This window comes from Dermacentor albipictus, chromosome 9 (assembly GCF_038994185.2).
Source record: "Dermacentor albipictus isolate Rhodes 1998 colony chromosome 9, USDA_Dalb.pri_finalv2, whole genome shotgun sequence".
Classification (NCBI taxonomy): domain Eukaryota; kingdom Metazoa; phylum Arthropoda; class Arachnida; order Ixodida; family Ixodidae; genus Dermacentor; species Dermacentor albipictus.
The window spans coordinates 122,068,908-122,087,697 of NC_091829.1; the positions used below are offsets into that span (position 1 = coordinate 122,068,908).

The 18,790-nt window shown below is 47.9% G+C and overlaps 1 protein-coding gene across 3 annotated transcripts in view; it reads left to right on the forward strand.

The window, feature by feature from the left end:
- The window catches only part of LOC135912586 (uncharacterized), a 254,346-nt gene that overhangs the window by 155,762 nt on the left and 79,794 nt on the right, over window positions 1–18,790 (forward strand). For all 3 annotated transcript variants that reach the window (XM_065445081.2, XM_065445082.2, XM_065445080.2), the window contains exon 6: window positions 8,700–8,800. In XM_065445081.2, coding sequence (XP_065301153.2) covers window positions 8,700–8,800 — 101 coding nt within the window. The remainder of the gene's footprint in view (window positions 1–8,699; window positions 8,801–18,790) is intronic.

An 18,790-nucleotide genomic window follows, 5' to 3' on the forward strand; every position in this document is an offset into this window, starting at 1 on the left:
TTGTAACAATGCATTGTGTCCAAATAGACGTCTGTGAGGCACCTCTCATAATGTTTTCGCAGACCTCGAGGCCAGTGTTGTGATGGCTGCATGTGGCAGAAGTAATTTTGGAGCCGGAAATACGCGGTGAGATTTGGACATCACCTCCACCTTCTAAGATACCTGCAGAACATCATCAAACATTTTTGCTATGTTTTTTGCTACTGTGCACTCACTAAAATTTAGGCCTGGCTATTTTAGGCTATATATTGTTTAGGCCATCTGGCAACCCTGCCATGGTTATGTGAACGCACCTTTTAAATTTGTAGCAGGTGCCAGCAAACTTCCACGTTGCTTAGATAGATGGGCAAATCTTCATTTTACTTTATTCATCATCATCACAATATCTTATGTCACTGCAGGACGAAGGCCTCTCCCTGCGATCTACAATTACCCCTGTGCTCCGCCAAGCGATTCCAACTAGCGCCCGCAAATTTCCTCATTTCATTGCCAGACCTACTGTTCTACCATCCTCGACTGCGCTTCCCTTCCTCGCTTCCCTTCCCTTCCCATCCTCGACTGCGCTGCGCAGTCGAGGACTGCTCCCGACTGTTATCTAACCTACGAATGACGTGACCTGCCCAGCTCCATTTTTTCTCTTAATGTCAATTAGAATATCTGCTATACGCGTTTCTTCTCCGATCAAAACCGCTCTCTTTCTGTCTCTTAACGTTACGCTTAGTAGTCCTCGTTCCATCGCGAGGTCCTTAACTTGTTCTCAGGTTTCTTTGTCAGTCTCCCAGTTTCTGCTCCATATGTCAGCACCGGTAAAATGGCTTATTGTATCGCCCCTTTTCAATGATAATGGAAGCTTACCATTATCATTGAAAAGGAAGGTACACAGTCAGGATCTCACAAGGTCTGCCGTATGCACTCTAGCCCATTTTTATTCTTATGTGAATTTTCTTCTCATGATCAGGGTCTGCTATGAGCAATTGACCTAGGTAAACATACTCCTTCACAGATTCTAGAGGCTGGCTGGCGATCCTGAACATTTGTTGCCTTGCCCGGCTCTACGTAATTTCCTTTGTCTTCTGCATATTAGTCTTCAACCCCACTCTTTATCTCTTTCTGTTAAGGCCCTCCATCATTTCTTGTAATTCGGCTTGAGTGTTGCTGAACAGAACAATGTCATCTGCAAACCGAAGGTTACTGAGATATTCACCGTTGATCCTTGCCCTTAAGACTTCCCAGTTTAATAGCTTGAATACTTCTTCAAAGCACGCAGTGCATAACATTGGAGAGACGGCGTTTCTTTGTCTTCATAGGCATCTTCCTACTTTTATTATGTAGAATTCAGCTAGCTGTGGAATGTCTGTAGATACTTTCCGAAGTATTTACGTAATCGATCTGTACTCCTTGATTAGGTAATGTCTCTATGACAGCTGGTATCTCTACTGAATCAAATGCCTTTTCGTATTCGATGAAAGCCATATAGAGAGGCTTACTGTATTCTGCGGATTTCTTGGTAACCTCATTAATAACATGGATGTGATTCATCGTAGAATATCCCTTCCTGAAGCCGGCCTGTTCCCTTTGTTGACTAAAGTCCAGATTTCCCCTTATTCTACTGGAGATTATATTCGTAAATATTTTATATATTACTAGGAGTAAGCTAATGGGCTTATCTTTTTTTAATTCTTTAACGTCTCCCTTTTTTGTGCGATAGCATAATGTTTGCATTCTTCCAGTTTTCTTGCACTATTGGAGTAGATATTGCCGCAGAGAGCTCTTCACATGCCGTTTACGAACACTCTCGTGAGGTGTCATTCCAAGCGCCTCATGGCTAAAACCTCTAGGCATTACTCATAGCATCGCCATTAGAAGAGCGCCAGCAACGCCTCGCGCATGGCGCATGGCGATAGAGCGCGTGTCGCCCGTGCACGCGTACACGGCAGTGCTCGAGTCTCCCGTCCAATGAGAAGTCACGGCGTGGCTCCTGGCCTTCGGGGCGCGTGTAAAGTGCGTTCGGCGTAGAGACATGGTTGACTGTGGGATAGGCTCTGGTTGACTTTTCTTTTAAAGTGTGTGAATGCTTAATATTGAGCTTCCGGGCACAAGTTCGCCCACAATGCACCAGCTTATTTAGTGTGCTCCGTTGAAGACTGCGATAATATGCACCTCGTACAGAGAGTCGCCAGTTTTCTAAGCATTATTGTCATTGATCGAGTTGTATACCACATCCCATTGCTGTTTAATGAGGGCTTTCCAGTGTTCCTCTATAGTTATGTTGATTTTCAAGATCTTGTTTCTGAGCCTGTAGTTGGGGTGTTGTGGCGAGATCAATGCAAACCTTTTTGGGGTAGCTTTGGTGTCGTATCGAACCTGTGCCACCCATTGTTCGAGGCAAGGCTTGTCCTTATAATCCGTTCGCTTTTCCATAATCTTGCAATACTTGTCCCAGTCTGTATACTGGAACATGCGCTGTCTGTTCTGCGCGACCTGGGGGTGTGTGGCCAAAATATAAGAGTCGCTACCGAAATCTACCCCGAGGTTTGTCCATTTGACCACTTCGATGCTCCTGACAAAGAAGAGACCCGGTGTCGTGTCAGTTCGACGATGTCCCGCATCTGGTTGGGAATACCGGGTCCGTGACTAACATCACGTTTAGGTTCATAGCTTCGCGCCAGAGGTCCTCCCCCTTGAGGTATGGTACAGACTGTTGAAGTCGCGCGCTAGTTGCGTGGCCTTGGTTATTAGCACCTTGAAGCGCTTTCTTAGGTCTTTGGGGCTGCTGTAGACATTTAAGACGAATATATTCTCGCGGTTCGCTGGACTGGGGATAATTGCTATCATTATATATTCGGCTTTACTTGCGGTTACCTTGATGTAATGAGTGATGTGGGCCAGCTTGTTGCTAGTAGTTATGCCGACCCCCCGTCCTTCCTCGTACCGCGTTATGGGCCTGTAGCCGGACAGCGTGATGTTTGAAGTTGGTGTTCCTTGTATAACATGTGTTTTCTGTGCCTGCGAGCTAAGATATTGTTTCAAGGGAGCTCTCTCTTGAAGAAAACCCCTGAAATTCCATTGCCACATCCTGAATGAGTTAGTATGTGTGGCCATCGTATTGCAGTTGAGTTGGTGTGCTAACCTTCGGAGGGCCGATCGCCCTCGCGCTGTGGCTAGTCGATGCTGTTGCTGGGGGTGTAGGATGTTTAGGTCTCTGTCACAAAAACTTACACCTCGCTCACCGAACCGGCTGCCAGGCGCAAGCCGACGGAGCACAGGGGTCCGCTTTACGCTTTGCCCCGGCCTACAAGCGAGAGGTTTTTGTACAACGTTTATTTATTCAGGGTTGGTCAGCCCGAGCAAGGCGCCCGTGTATCGGTGCGTCAGCAATCACAAAGCAACTCGTTTAAGGGGGATAACAAAGCATTTAATCATACACAAAACTGATCAAGGACAATAAGGGAACAAAGAATTCAAAATAGGAACGGACAAAATTGGCGAGAAGCACATACAATTGGAAACACGACCAGAACACTCAATAATCAAGCAGGGTTACAACAACAGTAAACAAAGGAGTTTAGAGGCACACGAGTCATTGAGAGTTAACAGACGAAAAGAAGAGGACAAGCCGGCGGACAGACCATATCGGAGCGCGGCGAAGAACGGGGATGGCTCGGGTGGCAGTGCTATGCCCGGTGCGATGAAGCACGCGCCTCGCCGTCAGGAATTCGGCCCCGCACGCCGCAAAGACTCAAACAACCTTCTTCGCTGCCTGCTTCCAACCGACTGTCCCCCTTTCCACCGAACTGCTAACGAGCTGGCGGTGGGAAGACGCTGGTGAAAGACAGTGCAGTGCCCAGCGGTTATTTACGGGCATTTTCTTCACGGCGCCACCGAAGACAGCATGCGCACTGTCGATTTATGGCCCGGCCGTCTCCGCGATCCCGAACAGCGGAAGCGACCAAACAGTGGACACAGGGCACACAACTCTCTTCACCGTGCGCCCCGCCTGCCCCACTCTGGTAATCTTGCACCGCGGCCAAGCCCCGTCTCCGCGGAAGGGGACAGCGAAGCCGCCTCCGAAGAACAGCCGCTTGCGCGGCTCACAAAGCCGACCGTCTCCAGATGCCCCTCGACCCCTGAGCAGTCCTCTCCGCCCTCTCTCACGGCCTCCTCCCGTAGCTTCTGAACGGGATGCCCGAAAAACGCACTCCAAAGAAATATATATATATATATATATATATATATATATATATATATATATATATATATATATATATATATATATGTAACATGGTTGGCGCCGGTCTGCGACAGTCTCAGCACCGCTGCCACCACGTTTTTTTTCTAAGAAGGATGCAATTTTTCTAATCCGCTGATTAGGGCGCTCTCCCATGGAAGTCATGTTGCTCTGGAAGAGCGAGAAATGTTTACTTCTCTGCCGAATGCTGTAACTGAGAGCGAAGAGCATCTTGCGAATCTCTGATTTCGCCTTTGATGCTCTTTCTTGCTCGTTAGTGATTGCCCTCTTTTTATCGGGCCTTTCCTTATGGCTCTGCTCAACTATGGGGACTTCCATTGGCTGGGGAACGACCCGCTGCTTGTAAGCCATGACGGGTTACCTATGACTGCCTTTCTTAATCTCGGCAACCTCTGCCATGAGTCGACCTATAGTCTTCATCATCTCATTTTCGCACTCAAGTTGTGCTAGCCTGTCGTTACCTCTATCATAGTCTGGTGATGAGCCCTGCGTTACCTTTTCCGGCGTTCCTCGAACTCGGTTGGCCGAGGTGGGGTGGCCTGGGTTCGGCCATCCCTGGAGCAGGACCTCGAGGATCCTGTCGAGTTGAACCGCCGCACTTGAGCATATCGGCGCCGTAATCAGGAGAGACCCCTGGAGCGGGATTTTGTCCTGGTTCTGGAATAAAAGCGCCCTCTGTGTCGAGGGTGACTCCGGGTGCTCCGTCTAGAGCGAGAGCGTCCACTGGATCGGGAGCGCCCCCTAGGCTCGTGCGATGAAGGCTGCTGGAGCTGATTCTTGCTCTCGTTGCTAGGTGTCGGTGGCGAAGGCCCGTTTCTCGAAGGTTCCGCCACCGCTCCCTCCCATCGTTCCATTCTAACGGCGTAGGGGATCTGGAATCTCTGCTTGCACATTTTGTCCACCGTAGGGTGTGGGCTCCCGCACAACCTACGCTTTGGTGCACGCTGGTGTTGGTCATCCGGGTGCACTGCCCCACATCCCCTGCTGGTGCACTCTTCGGTAGTCGGGCAAACGTCGGCACCGTGTCCGAGTCTACAGCACGCGTAGCAGATATCGACTTGTTTGCGATAAAAAAGGAACTAACAAGGGCAGGGCCATAGCGTACAAAGTTCGGAACTTTGAGTGCGTCGGAAGCTATGATGATCGTGCCTGTGTTTTTAATTCTCTTGACTGCCAAGGCCAGCTGGTTTCCCTCGTTGACGATGTTGCGTTCCAGATCAGATGAACCGTCTTCGAAATCGATGTTTCTGATTAGCCGGGTGTTTCTGATTAGCCACGTGTATAGGCCGGATGCGCCTATACACGTGGTTTGAGGGGTGGCCTCGTATGCTGTAACTTCAAACATTCTTTCTCCTACATGAATTGCCCTGATTCTCGTGCAACTCGCAGCGTTGTCTCGGTCTGGAGGGTATCCACCATAAGGTTTTGCTGTATGTTAGGATAACTGATGTCCGAGCTCGTATGCATCGGGTAAGACCCGCCGCTTCCACGATCGCCTTACCGATCATGGCGTGTCCTGTCTTGGCAATATTCAGCACTTCGCGGGGGTGTATCATAATTTTGGCATGTTCCTTGGGCATGGGAGGCATCCGTGACGCCCTGATGATCCTCCTCTTCAGTTTATATTCATTTTCACGAGTTCAGAGTGAGACACCGGCGGTAAGCCTATCCTCCCATATGCCACCGCCGGGGCGGTTGTCAGAGTCCGACTTGGCGGACATACGTTTTGAAACTAACGACTTCCATCCAAATTGTGCCGAAAATTCTTCTGGGCGAAAGTCCTTCCCTTCAGTTGTCATGTGCGTATTCATTGACCTCTCGGAATCGTTGCGTCAGCAGCATGTCCTGGCGCCGCTCGGCGCTGCGCGGGGCTAGGCCCAGCTGGCAATGTAGCGGCGTGGTCCGAGCGCAAAAACGTTCATAGAATGGAAAACAGGCCACCCACCGAAGATAGCTTGATTTCGATGTGATCCTCTTTCACTTAGACGTGCGTTGGTACCATCATTTTGGAGATTAGAGGTGAAAAGCTAGTCAAAATCATTCAGGGGAGCAGGAGTCGAGATGGAACCCTGGCGCTTGCATTCTTCTCACAGATATGGCGGATGTCCGTAGAAAATTCGCACATAGAGGAAAGTTGCCGAAGCTCACGTTCTGAGTAGGAGGAACTGTTTTTGAAAGCAAATGTTAACGGGCTACGCTCGGTGAGACTGTAAAAGCAACAGCCTTTAAGGACAGAGAGAGAAAGAAACTTTAGGAAAAAAAAACGGGAATGCTCGATAGCACAATGGCTGACATCTCCCTCCTGAAGGTACTGTAGCGAGCTTCTTTAGGTTTAAGGTGCTTTCAGAAGAAGCCCGGCAGCCTCCAGTGTGCCATCGTGCTGCAGTACTGCGCCACAGCCGTGGTCGACGCGTCTACCATAAGGCGAGTTGGCAGGCCGGGCAACGCATGAATCAGCCGCACTGCAGTCGCCAACTGCGTTTTGGCTTCCTGGAATAATTGTTCGCGCTCCGAGGACCAGTGGAACGTAGGCTCTTTTTTTTTGCAGTCGCAATGCAGCAGGTGGATAAGGGACTGAAGAACATGCGCACAAAATGGTATCAAGCGTCTGCGAAAATTTATGAGCCCCAGAAACTCGCGCAACTTTCAGAAGGAGGTTGGAGTAGGGAACTCCTCGATTGCCCGCACCCGTGATTCCATTGGCTTCATGTCTTGGGTTGAAATGCGATGGCCGGGAGAATTGAGGGCTTCAACCCTGAAAATGCATTTCTGAGGTTTTAGGGGCTCTTTGTCTGAGTGACTTGCAACGAGAATATCATCAAGGTAAACAAAAATGAATGGGACTCCTTGTATAACCTCATCCATGGGCCTTTGAGAAGCTTTCATTGCATTCTTCCAACCCTAAGGCATACGGACAAACTTAAACATGCCAAACATAGTAGTATTTGCTGTCTTCGCGGTGTCGCTGGGTTCTACAGGAATTTGGGGGTATGCGCCTATCAAATCGATCCTACTGTATGTTTTGCTTCCTGCAAGACGGGTGTCGAAGTCATGTATGCGGGGAAGGGTATACTGATCCGCAGTAGTGAAGGCATTCAAAGCTCGGCGATCACCACAAGGCGGCCAGTCGCCACTGTCTTGCTTCGGAACCAGATGGAGAGGCGGAGACCTATTGCTGGAGGAAGGGCGAATAACGTCGAGCTGAAGCATATGTTAAAACTCACGGTGGGTGACTTTCAACCTTCGTCCAGCTAGCCTCCGTGGTCGGACAGCGACAGGCGGGCTGGCGGTGGTGAGGAATATGATGCGCCACCTTGTGTTTCACAGGCAGCGCATCGTTTCGGAGCTTCCTGAGTGGCGGGTACCCAGCAAATATCTTGTACGTTGAGACCGGCCGAAACGTACGGATGCCAGATGAGGTGAGGTTGGACTGCAGGCCAAGTACATCGAGGTATGTGGCGTTATCTTTTAGGCGCCGGTCGCGAACACTCACATCTAGGTTGAAATGGCTGAGGAAGTCCGCTCCCAGTATGGCAAAGCTCACGTCGGCGATCACAAATACCCATCTGTGCATGCGCTGTCCGAAGTCTGGCGCCCTGTCCCGTTCTCTTGTGTGTGTCCGTTTATTTGGCGTCCCTATATTTTATAATATCTAGCGTTATTGACCGCAGCCCATACTACGCGATGGCAGTGTTGTTCGCCGCATGGAGCGTGCTTGTGGACTTGCCGGGTCGGTGATCTGCGGCCGTGGCGAGAACGATAGTCAACTCTGCTTCGGTGTCGACGAGGAGGAGGCGGCGGGCGCCGGTGACGCCGTCGACTATGAATAGGCGGCTTGCTTGAGAGCCGATGTCGCATGACGCCGACAGCGGCTGGCAGGTGCGTTTGTCGTCCACAAAAGGGCTGAGTGCAGCAATTTGCTTGTTCGCGAAAGCGAGAGTGGTTGCAGCACAACTGCCGCGGCGAGTTTGTAGGTATACTGCGGGACTGTGAAGCCGAATGGTTGCGCCGAAGTTGGTCGTCAGTGTTACAGCCAATCAGCTTCTTCAGTGCACTGGTAAGGCGATGGACTCTTTCCTCCAGACTCGAGAGTCAGTCCCCTGGCTCCAAGAGTCTCGCCGCGGTGATAGGTAAGTGTGCCGCATGCGAGCAGTCTCATATGCGGTCAGCCAGTGCAGCGAGCCGATCGAGATTTATCTGGTGAGAACCCGCCAGGATCATGCGTGTGCAGTGTGGCACTGTGCACTGTCTTATTGCAATGACGTTCAGTATTCGAATTGAAACAAATACTTGACAACACCGAACATTAAAATTTTCAATGTATGCGAGTCGATTAAGTATTTCCATTCGAAAGTATGAATATTTGCGCATCCACAATAACCACATCTTAGATAGAGCAGTGACAAAGCTTGTGATTTTAAGTAAGAGTGTTTTTTATTTCTCTTTCCAGATGGCCAAATATGGTTTTTCAAGTTAACTGCTGGCAGCCATCGAATCATGTCTATTCACGCCAGTGACGAGAATAAGCTGCATTTTCCTGAAAATGGCCTGGTAGAAAATTTTAGTCGTCTTGTCGTGTTATTTATTTATATATTTTCAAAATACTGCAGGCGGCAATGCTGATCAAGCAGGAGAGCCTTACTGTTTTTTACCTCGAGGGGAACGACAAAGAATTCACAAAGGCATTTGTAACAACAACAGACGTTGGCAGACAATTCTACTCTTCAACTGTGAGCGAAAAAAAGACTTTTGAAACATCTTCGTCCTCGCAAAGTATGGGCGGATAACATTCAAATGAGTAATTCTGGATGACTTGTGTTGTCTAAAGGAAAAATAAGTTTTGCACGCCCTACCAATTCTGTTCTGATAGATCAATTAAAGCATTTTTAGTCTCGCACTCTGTCGCCGCACAAGGACGGGCTCCAGATTCAGTCGTTGCAGCATATCGGCAACAAATGAAGAAGATAGATAGTTAGATACAATAAATCTAGCCGCGAGGCGCTGAATTCGTTCTAATTGTGCAAGATATTTTACGTAGTGCGGATCCCACACTGCGGAGGCGTACTCAAGGACTGGTCGAACAATGGAGATCACAATGCTTTTATGGCTGAGCACTAGATATATGAGCCATACCAATGCCGTTGATAAGGGGAAGGGAAATTGCATCGTTACAATTAACTGCTCCAGCGACAATATACGGAATACATATGACAATTTATTGCATATATATGACGCTCTTTTTGTTTCACGATAAAAGTTCATCGCGTTAACGAAGTCAACCGAGAGTTTCTTGTGGTTTGATTGAGCGGAATAATAACAAAAGAAAACAATGTGGACTAGTTACGATGGACCAATGAAGCCTGCGGTTAATTATTCCTAATTGACCATTGTTTTGAATCGCGTTGTATTGTTTCTTCACATACAGCTGTCGAAATTTGACGTAGTGTCATTGTAGCCGAGAGAAGGCCCTGCGTAGCATTTTTTTTTACGTTGGTGTCTACGAGCCCGTAAAGAGTTCACAGTACCGTTAATTTTGGTGCGTTTTGCGGCTTTTTTTGTGTTCGTCCATTACTTTGCGCTAAGGACTTCACACCTACTCTCTGAGCCGCTGCTTCTCTAATTGCTTTCCCGCAAGCTTCGGTAACTGGGAGTAGGCCCTAGGTGTTCTAATGGCTAGCACATCGAGCTGCTGTGCTGAGGAAACAGGGTTAAAAACCAACCGTCGGAACATGTTCGTTCACTAGGTATGGGGCGCTTGGAATTATTTGCGCCTCTATGAACCTGTGTGTTGTGAACTTCTAATTTGAAGTTTGTTCTGCTTTACCACATCGGTACATGCAAGCGTTACGGCACCTTGGCTGGCCCCCACCAGCTCTTGAAAGCAAAAGACCAGAACAAGCAGTGGTGCAGGAGTTTGCTCGATACATCACTCTTGAAAAACACAATATGAGCGCCGAAGCGTTAGTAACTTCTGCAAATTTCCACAATTTCAAACATCTGCACAATAACCACAACCCAATATGTCTACGCAGTACACACACTATCTAAACAATATCGACAAAATAAACGTCTGCTGACCAAAGAACAGGCGCCACTCGGTCCATGGCCCTCTTCAATGAATCTGACGAAAACTTTTGTCATTACGTGTGCGGCCACTAGGAATACGCAACTGACTATTGAATCTCTTAGATACCAGCCTTGGTAATTGAGCAAGTTCCACTGCGTGTATGCGGCACTTCAATGACAAAAATATATAGCAGTACTCATATCACGGTGACTGCCGAGAGTAACGCGATTAGCACTTGAGCAATGCAGCGAAACACCGTATTTCTGAAGTCACATTTATTTAACATCTGTAGTGGTCATTCGGAGACTTTCGTTTCTTCAACTATGTGCGACATACTCCCGTATCGGCCCATGAACATTTCGGCATGACGATGACTGATTGATGCTGACGCAGTCTGACGAAGCATGAATCACTTCGCTTAAACGCCGCAGGCGGTATAACAACGACGACAAGACGAAAGTGAGATAGCAATTTCTAAGTTATGAGGTTATGAAAGGAGAGCATGAAGACGATGTCATGAGGGAAATGGGATGACGGTGAATGTATGGCAATGACAGCGTCACCACGACGGTATGACGAAAACCGAAAGACGAAGTTCGAATGACAACGATGGCTCGAGCTACACCATGCCATGTCACAAAGGGCATACTCCCGATTCAATGACGACAGCATAATTAAAACAGAATGACGCTGCAGGAATGAGGTCGCTGAAACGGGAGAAGCGGTATGACGATCGCGGCATGACGGTGACTAGGACGACGATGCCGTGACGACTACAACGTTAGGAGACTCGAGTGATGAAGCTATCAAACGACACTGGAACGACCGCGATGGCATCACAACGATGATATAATGAAAGTATAATGACGGCCATAGCAATTAAACAGTCAGAGGACAATGGTGTGATAGAAATGGCGTGACAACGAATGCATCTCGAAGCCTGCATGATGAGGATGGAGGGATTACGAAGATTTGAGGAGAGTCGCATGACGAAGCTCCAGTGGGGACGATGGCACCACTACGACGCCATGACGACGACGGTATGGCATGATAGCAACTGTATGATGAAGTGATGACGACGATTGCATGACGATGGTCAGTACTACAAGTGGATGACAGCATAATAAAGATAGAACGACGAAGAAGGATTGATATTGATGGAAGGGTGAAGACGGTGTGACAGTGACGCCAAGACGACAATGGGATGACAGTCGTGAAGAACCATGGTAAAGCGACAATATGACGCCGATGGCTTGACGACAACGGTGTGACAATGATGATATAACGACCATGGCGTGACGACGGCAGCATGAAGAAAGGGAAATGCTGAAGTTGTAATAATGACGCCGGAACTACCGAATTGCATGACGATGACACAATGACGACAGTGACATGACAACGGTATGAGTAAATGGAATGTGATTAGTGTATAACGACAGCGGTGCGACGACAGCTGTATCCAAAATCCTGTACGGCGATGGCATGACGACAGTCGGATGGCGAAGTAGGAGTGCCGACCATGGCACGACCACGACTACGTCACGATGGTGGTGTGACGACGAATGCACGTGGACTGTATGAACAGGCTGGCTGAACAACGACGGCATAACGAGGGTCGGACGAGGAAATTGGAATGACAAAGATGCAACGAGTTTGATGTAATAGTTATACGGAAACCCGCAAGGTGGAGAGATGTAGTTAATAAAGGGAAAATGAGACATCCACCCAAACGTAGCAAATTGCCATAAAGGAAACCCAAACGGGTTCCTCGAAAGGCAAAGGCTTGCAGTTGAAGCAAAATTTGTCCTGGTCCGGGGCTCGAACACGGGACCTCCGCCTTTTCGGGGTAGCTGCTCTACCATCTGAGCTGACCAGGCGGCCAGCACATGGCAAGGCGAAGTCGAATTCATCAACAACTCGGAGGAAAGACAAGAGTTTCACGTGATAGTTCTGCGGAAAGCGGGGGCGCGATCGGAGATATTTTGTTCGATACGCGTTCTGGGGCTCTATTCTGGACACGCATGGCGGCTGCACAGCCGCCATTATCCGCCATGTTTAATCTCTTATTGGCTGTGGCGAGCTCACGTGCCTTGAAATTTTTGCCGGGAAACGGAAGTTTTGCGAAATGTCATTTTGCGTTTTCATCAAGATGACGAAACGTGACGTGGAGCTGCAAATTTTATGGACTAATACATTTTTTTGGTCCTTGGCAGATATATTGTGATGTTAGCGCTTCAAAAAGAATGTGAGCGGTAGCGTGCAGAAGCCAGTGCAATGCATCTGCAATTGCGCGAATATGTGGTGGCGATTCAAGATATGCGCCATGCCAGCTTGCTGATTGGCTGAAGGAATATCTTGTGAGGAGCGTCACAGGAAGGGCTGTTTCGTAATCGTCAGTTTGACGATGCGTGACGTTGCACTGGGCCGCCATTGCTGAGATTTTCCGCCATAATTTTTGCTGCGACGAGCCGCGCGAATTATGCTAATGAGCAGCCATATGCAATGGCAGCCGAGAGGAATGCGTATCGCCACATTTTCCCCGTCGTTTGGCGCCACGAAAATCTTTTGTTCATAACGCGTGCTCATAGTATTTGCATCGCTCTCGGGTGGTGTTGGCATTTGTGTTTGGGGCCATCGTTTTTTAAAAGAACGCGTTTATACGAAATAATATTGGTTGAATATAGCAAACTTTCAGCAATGTTGTTCACTTTTCACTGCTGCATTTCTATTGTAATCGAGATTAATGCCTTTTCGCACAATCAGACGTTATGACAACGGCCTCTTTCTAATTTATAAAAAGAAATGTACGCAAGGTGGCGCCTTGAAGTTTCCTCTCGCGGTGCGAGTAACTAGCGAAATGAACAAGAGATGGCAGCGCCGGCGCTTGCGTCGCGCTAGTGGTTATCTCTGGCGCCCGCAACGCTATCGGTGATATTCGGCCGTTTCTGAGCCAGCCGAGTCGGGCTGAGTCACTTGCGTTTCACGAAATAGCGATAACGTGGCCTAGAACGTGCGCGCATCACCACTGGTAGGTCGCGTATGTTGTCTCAAGCAAGAAAACAAGGGCATTGGCGCCAACGTGCGATGACTCATTGCATTTTCCGGGGACACGCATCCTAGCTCTTGAAGCAGACGACGGCTTGTACGCAGCAGACGACGGAAGCGCGAAGCGTTTTCGACGGAACAATCATACGCTTTGAGATAGCTGCTTTATTTTTACTGCGGAGGAAAACTGTTTTGCTTTACCGATAACGTTACATTCAGTGCCTTCATTTCAGTTTCTTAGGCGAAACGTCAAGGTGGCGTCACGTTACGTAAGCAAAACTGGGCCACCGGCGCCATTTTGTTTGCGTCGCGCCTACGTCACGCACCGAAGAAAATGGCGGAATGTCCAGAATAGCGCCCCTGTTCAGTTGCTGCAACGTCACAAAGTTGCAGTATACAAAATTTGTGACAGCGGGGCGGAGAGAGCAGCCAATCAGGAAGCGGTCACCTCCCCGGAAGTTTACCTCCGTCGTTTGTCGTCTGCTTGCAAACAGTATACTACAAAGCCAAATGTTTCTCGTCTTCCAATTGAATGAAATCTTTATCTAAAAAAATGTATTTTTTCTTCTCAAGCTTAAACACGTTTTCAAATAGTAGTACGTGTGACTACTGCAATTTATAACTATTAGGTTCTTTGCGTCGTCCCTAGGTGGTGTCGCGCACAGCGAGAAGGAAAAAGAAAAAAAAACGACGGGAAGAGTGGCGCACTTTTCAAGAGGCAGCGACAACATCCCAGTGGCTCGCTGGCACCGATGATGTTGTCGATTTCTCTGTACAACCAACGAATTATTTGTTTCGAGAAAGAAAAACGACGCCGGAATTCACTTTCTGTCATTTCTTCAAACGCGTTTCGCACCGCCACCAGCTCTCCTCCTTCCTCTAGAAGCGCCAGCGCAACAACCTAAGTTTCCAACGGAAGCGCCATTTTCTCGAATTAAACTATGGATCTGATTCAAACGTGCCATTCCGCAGCCGAAAAGGCCTCCTGTTGGATCCAATCCAATCCACCAGACGCGCCATACGAAGCCGTATGATCGCTCCAAACTTCTCAACTCCCGTCGCGTTCGGACGAAATACTCGGTGGGCGGATGATTGACAGGAGCGTGTCGTCATTTTGACGTCACCAAAAACGGGGCGGCGCCCCGCGGCTGGCGACGTCGGCGCGGAGTAGGCCAATCGCGCGCACCGGTGCACTTTGCTGCGATTGGGTGGATGTGTCGTTTTCCCCTTATAGAAGAAGCAACAATTATGACGGCATCATGACCGCGAGCGCACACCATGTGCTCCTAGATCTTAGGCGATTTGGACCACTCGGTCGGCGTTGAAGACGCGAAGGCGACGGTAGGGCAGGAGTCGGACCACGAATCTCGAATTACGGCGATGGAACAACCACGATGGGATCTTGAGCATGAGCACATACCTAGTGTCCCAAGCTGGTAGAGAATTCGCGTCATTCAGCGGGTGTAAGTGGCTACATAGGTAGATAAGTCCCACAGGGCTCAAGTATGCAAATAACGCTAATCGCGAACTTAATGGCGGCTGAACTCGCCTGACGATGACGGTCGACGGTAACGCGTTTACCATTGAATAGGTGTTGCAACGTAACGTATTGCCACTGTCCAAACGAGTTATGTATCAGGCGTTAATGCAGCGGGATTCCTCCTTCGCGCTTTCCTACCAACACAGAAATCCATAAGCTGCCTGCTAAATTGTCGAGTCACTGTTCTTTCGGAGTCTTTGTGACGGGGATATGACTCCCATAAGCATCAAGAAATTTAAGGGATCTTTAGTAACGTTTGCTGCCGTGCCGGGCTAGTTGGCACATGGCTTTTCGAAATGATTTCAGGCGCGAAACGTAAAACGCGGACAGTAGAATAAAGGAAACGGACAGGCGCACACTCGCAACTGATAATTATTTACCTCGATGCTTCACTTATATGCCCTCAGGCATGGAGGCATGTGAACACGAGCATGCACGGATAAGATCTCATGAGATACAAACCAAACCTAACCATATCCTATCGGCCCCTCGTGTCTGTGCGCGTCTCCGACACACACGCGCACACACTATACATATATATATATATATATATATATATATATATATATATATATATATATATATATATATATATATATATATATATATATATATATATATATATATATATATATAGGCAAAACTAGCTTTTATTGGGCGAACCTGTGCCCACAAAACAGGCTGCACTTAAAGCACAACGAGAGCGGCGAACACAGTCTGCGCTCGTCGAAAATCTGATCAGCGCGTCAAGCGCGTCGCCTTTTATACATCAGTCGTCGAATGTTCCAGAGTAATCGATGGGACCCGCGTGCTTTCCACAAAGTTCTACAATATTCGCGTCGCGCACACATGCGATCAGACTACACAAGGTTCGGTCACAGACAGCGGATGGAAGCATCGATAATATTCCAGAAACGTTCGATACATACAGGTGCGTCCTGCGCTGTGCGATAACATTTGTAAGGCGGTGATACATATATATATAGAAAATTATAAGTCATAGCTCTCGTAGTATAGCCCTCTGGGCCGTTTCCGTTCTTTTTTTTTTGTTCTTTCGAAAGTAGTCCAATTAGGGTTATTATAATTACACGAAGATATTCGAGTGCTGATTGCCGTGTTATAGTTTGTTAACGAAGCTTTCCCTCAAGTCAAAATATTTTAAGGCAGTTTTCCTAGTCTCTAAAGCCGCTCGAGTTCACGCTGCTCCTCTGGCGGCCATTTTTCCTAGAAATTATGCCTTCCAACCACGAAATCGACTGTCGCGGACAACATCAGTCCCTTTTCACGTAAGTATGAGGCTCGGAGCAGCAGCTATGGCGCTTGAAAGTAACCTGGGGCGTGACGAACCAAACGACTGAGCTATCTTTCCGGGCAACATCCAAGGGTCATGAGTTCAAATCACCTGTCATGTTCCTTTTTCCCCCTTTTTCTATTTTCTTTCTTTCTTTACCAGAGAGTGCGTTACCAGAACCGGTAACGCACTCTCTCACCAGAGCAGGATTGGCCACCCTGGTGCAGTACTTGGCCACAACCTCCCATATGAATACAACAATCAAACCCCGGCCCTCAGTCCCCAGCAGCCGCGAAGCAACTGACCACGGCGGCGGTCAGATCTGTGACGCTGCAGAGGGTGCTAAGAATACCTGGCTCCGGACAGGCCGCCATTGGAATCTGAACCTGGCAACGTTTAACGTTAGAACGTTATCTAGTGAGGCGAATCTAGCAGTGTTATTGGAGGAATTAGAGGGTAGTAAATGGGATATAATAGGGCTCAGTGAGGTTAGGAGGACAAAAGAAGCATATACAGTGCTAAAAAGCGGGCACGTACTGTGCTACCGAGGCTTAGCCGAGAGACGAGAACTAGGAGTCGGATTCCTGATTAATAAGGAAATAGCTGGTAACATACAGGAATTCTATAGCATTAACGAGAGGGTAGCAGGTCTTGTTGTGAAACTTAATAAGAGGTACAAATTGAAGGTGGTACAAGTCTATGCCCCTACATGCAGTCATGATGACCAGGAAGTCGAAAGCTTTTATGAAGACGTGGAATTGGCGATGGGTAAAGTCAAAACAAAATACACTATACTGATGGGCGACTTCAATGCCAGGGTAGGCAAGAAGCAGGCTGGAGACAAGGCAGTGGGGGAATATGGCATAGGCTCTAGAAATAGCAGAGGAGAGTTATTAGTAGAGTTTGCAGAACAGAATAATATGCGGATAATGAATACCTTCTTCCGCAAGCGGGTTAGTCGAAAGAGGACGTGGAGGAGCCCGAATGGTGAGACTAGAAATGAAATCGACTTCATACTCTGCGCGAACCCTGGCATCATACAAGATGTAGACGTGCTCGGCAAGGTACGCTGCAGTGACCATGGGATGGTAAGAACTCGAATTAGCCTAGACTTGAGGAGGCAACGGAAGAAACTGGTACACAAGAAGCCAATCAATGAGTTAGCGGTAAGAGGAAAACTAGAGGAATTCCGCATCAAGCTACAGAACAGGTATTCGGCTTTAACTCAGGAAGAGCACCTTAGTGTTGAAGCAATGAACGACAATCTCATGGGCACCATTAAGGAGTGCGCAATAGAAGTCGGTGGTAACGCCGTTAGACAGCAAACCAGTAAGCTATCGCAGGAGACAAAAGATCTGATCAAGAAACGCCAATGTATGAAAGCCTCTAACCCTACAGCTAGTATAGAACTGGCAGAACTTTCTAAGTTAATCAACAAGCGTAAGACAGCGGATATCAGGAACTATAATATGGATAGAATTGAACAGGCTCTCAGGAACGGAGGAAGCCTAAAAACAGTGAAGAAGAAACTAGGAATAGGCAAGAATCAGATGTGTGCGTTGAGAGACAAAGCCGGCAATATCGTTACTAATTTGGATGAGATAGTTCAAGTGGCTGAGGAGTTCTACAGAGATTTATATAGTACCAGTGGCACCCACGACGATCGTGGAAGCGAAAATAGCCTAGAGGAATTCGAAATCCCGCAGGTAACGCCAGAAGAAGTAAAGAAAGCCTTAGGAGCTATGCAAAGGGGAAAGGCAGCTGGGGAGGATCAGGTAACAGCAGATTTGTTGAAGGATGGTGGTCAGATTGTTCTAGAGAAACTGGCCACCCTGTATACGCAATGCCTCATAACCTCGAGCGTACCGGAATCTTGGAAGGAACGTTAACATAATCCTAATCCATAAGAAAGGGGACGCCAAAGACTTGAAAAATTATAGACCGATCAGCTTACTGTCCGTCGCCTACAAAGTATTTACTAAGGTAATCGCAAATAGAATCAGGAACACCGTAGACTTCTTTCAACCAAAGGACCAGGCAGGATTCCGTAAAGGCTACTCAACAATAGACCATATTCACACTATCAATCAGGTGATAGAAAAATGTGCAGAATATAACCAACCCTTATATATAGCTTTCATTGATTACGAGAAAGCGTTTGATTCAGTCGAAACCTCAGCAGTCATGGAGGCATTACGGAATCAGGGTGTAGATGAGCCATATGTAAAAATACTGGAAGATATCTATAGCGGCTCGACAGCCACCGTAGTCCTCCACAATGAAAGCAACAAAATCCCAATAAAGAAAGGCGTCAGACAGGGAGATACGATCTCTCCAATGCTATTCACCGCATGTTTACAGGAGGTATTCAGAGACCTGGAGTGGGAAGAATGGGGGATAAAAGTTGATGGAGAATACCTTAGCAACTTGCGATTCGCTGATGATATTGCCTTGCTTAGTAACTCAGGAGACCAATTGCAATGCATGCTCACTGACCTGGAGAGGCAAAGCAGAAGGGTGGGTCTGAAAATAATCTGCAGAAAACTAAAGTAATGTTTAACAGTCTCGGAATAAAACAGCAGTTTACGATAGGTAGAG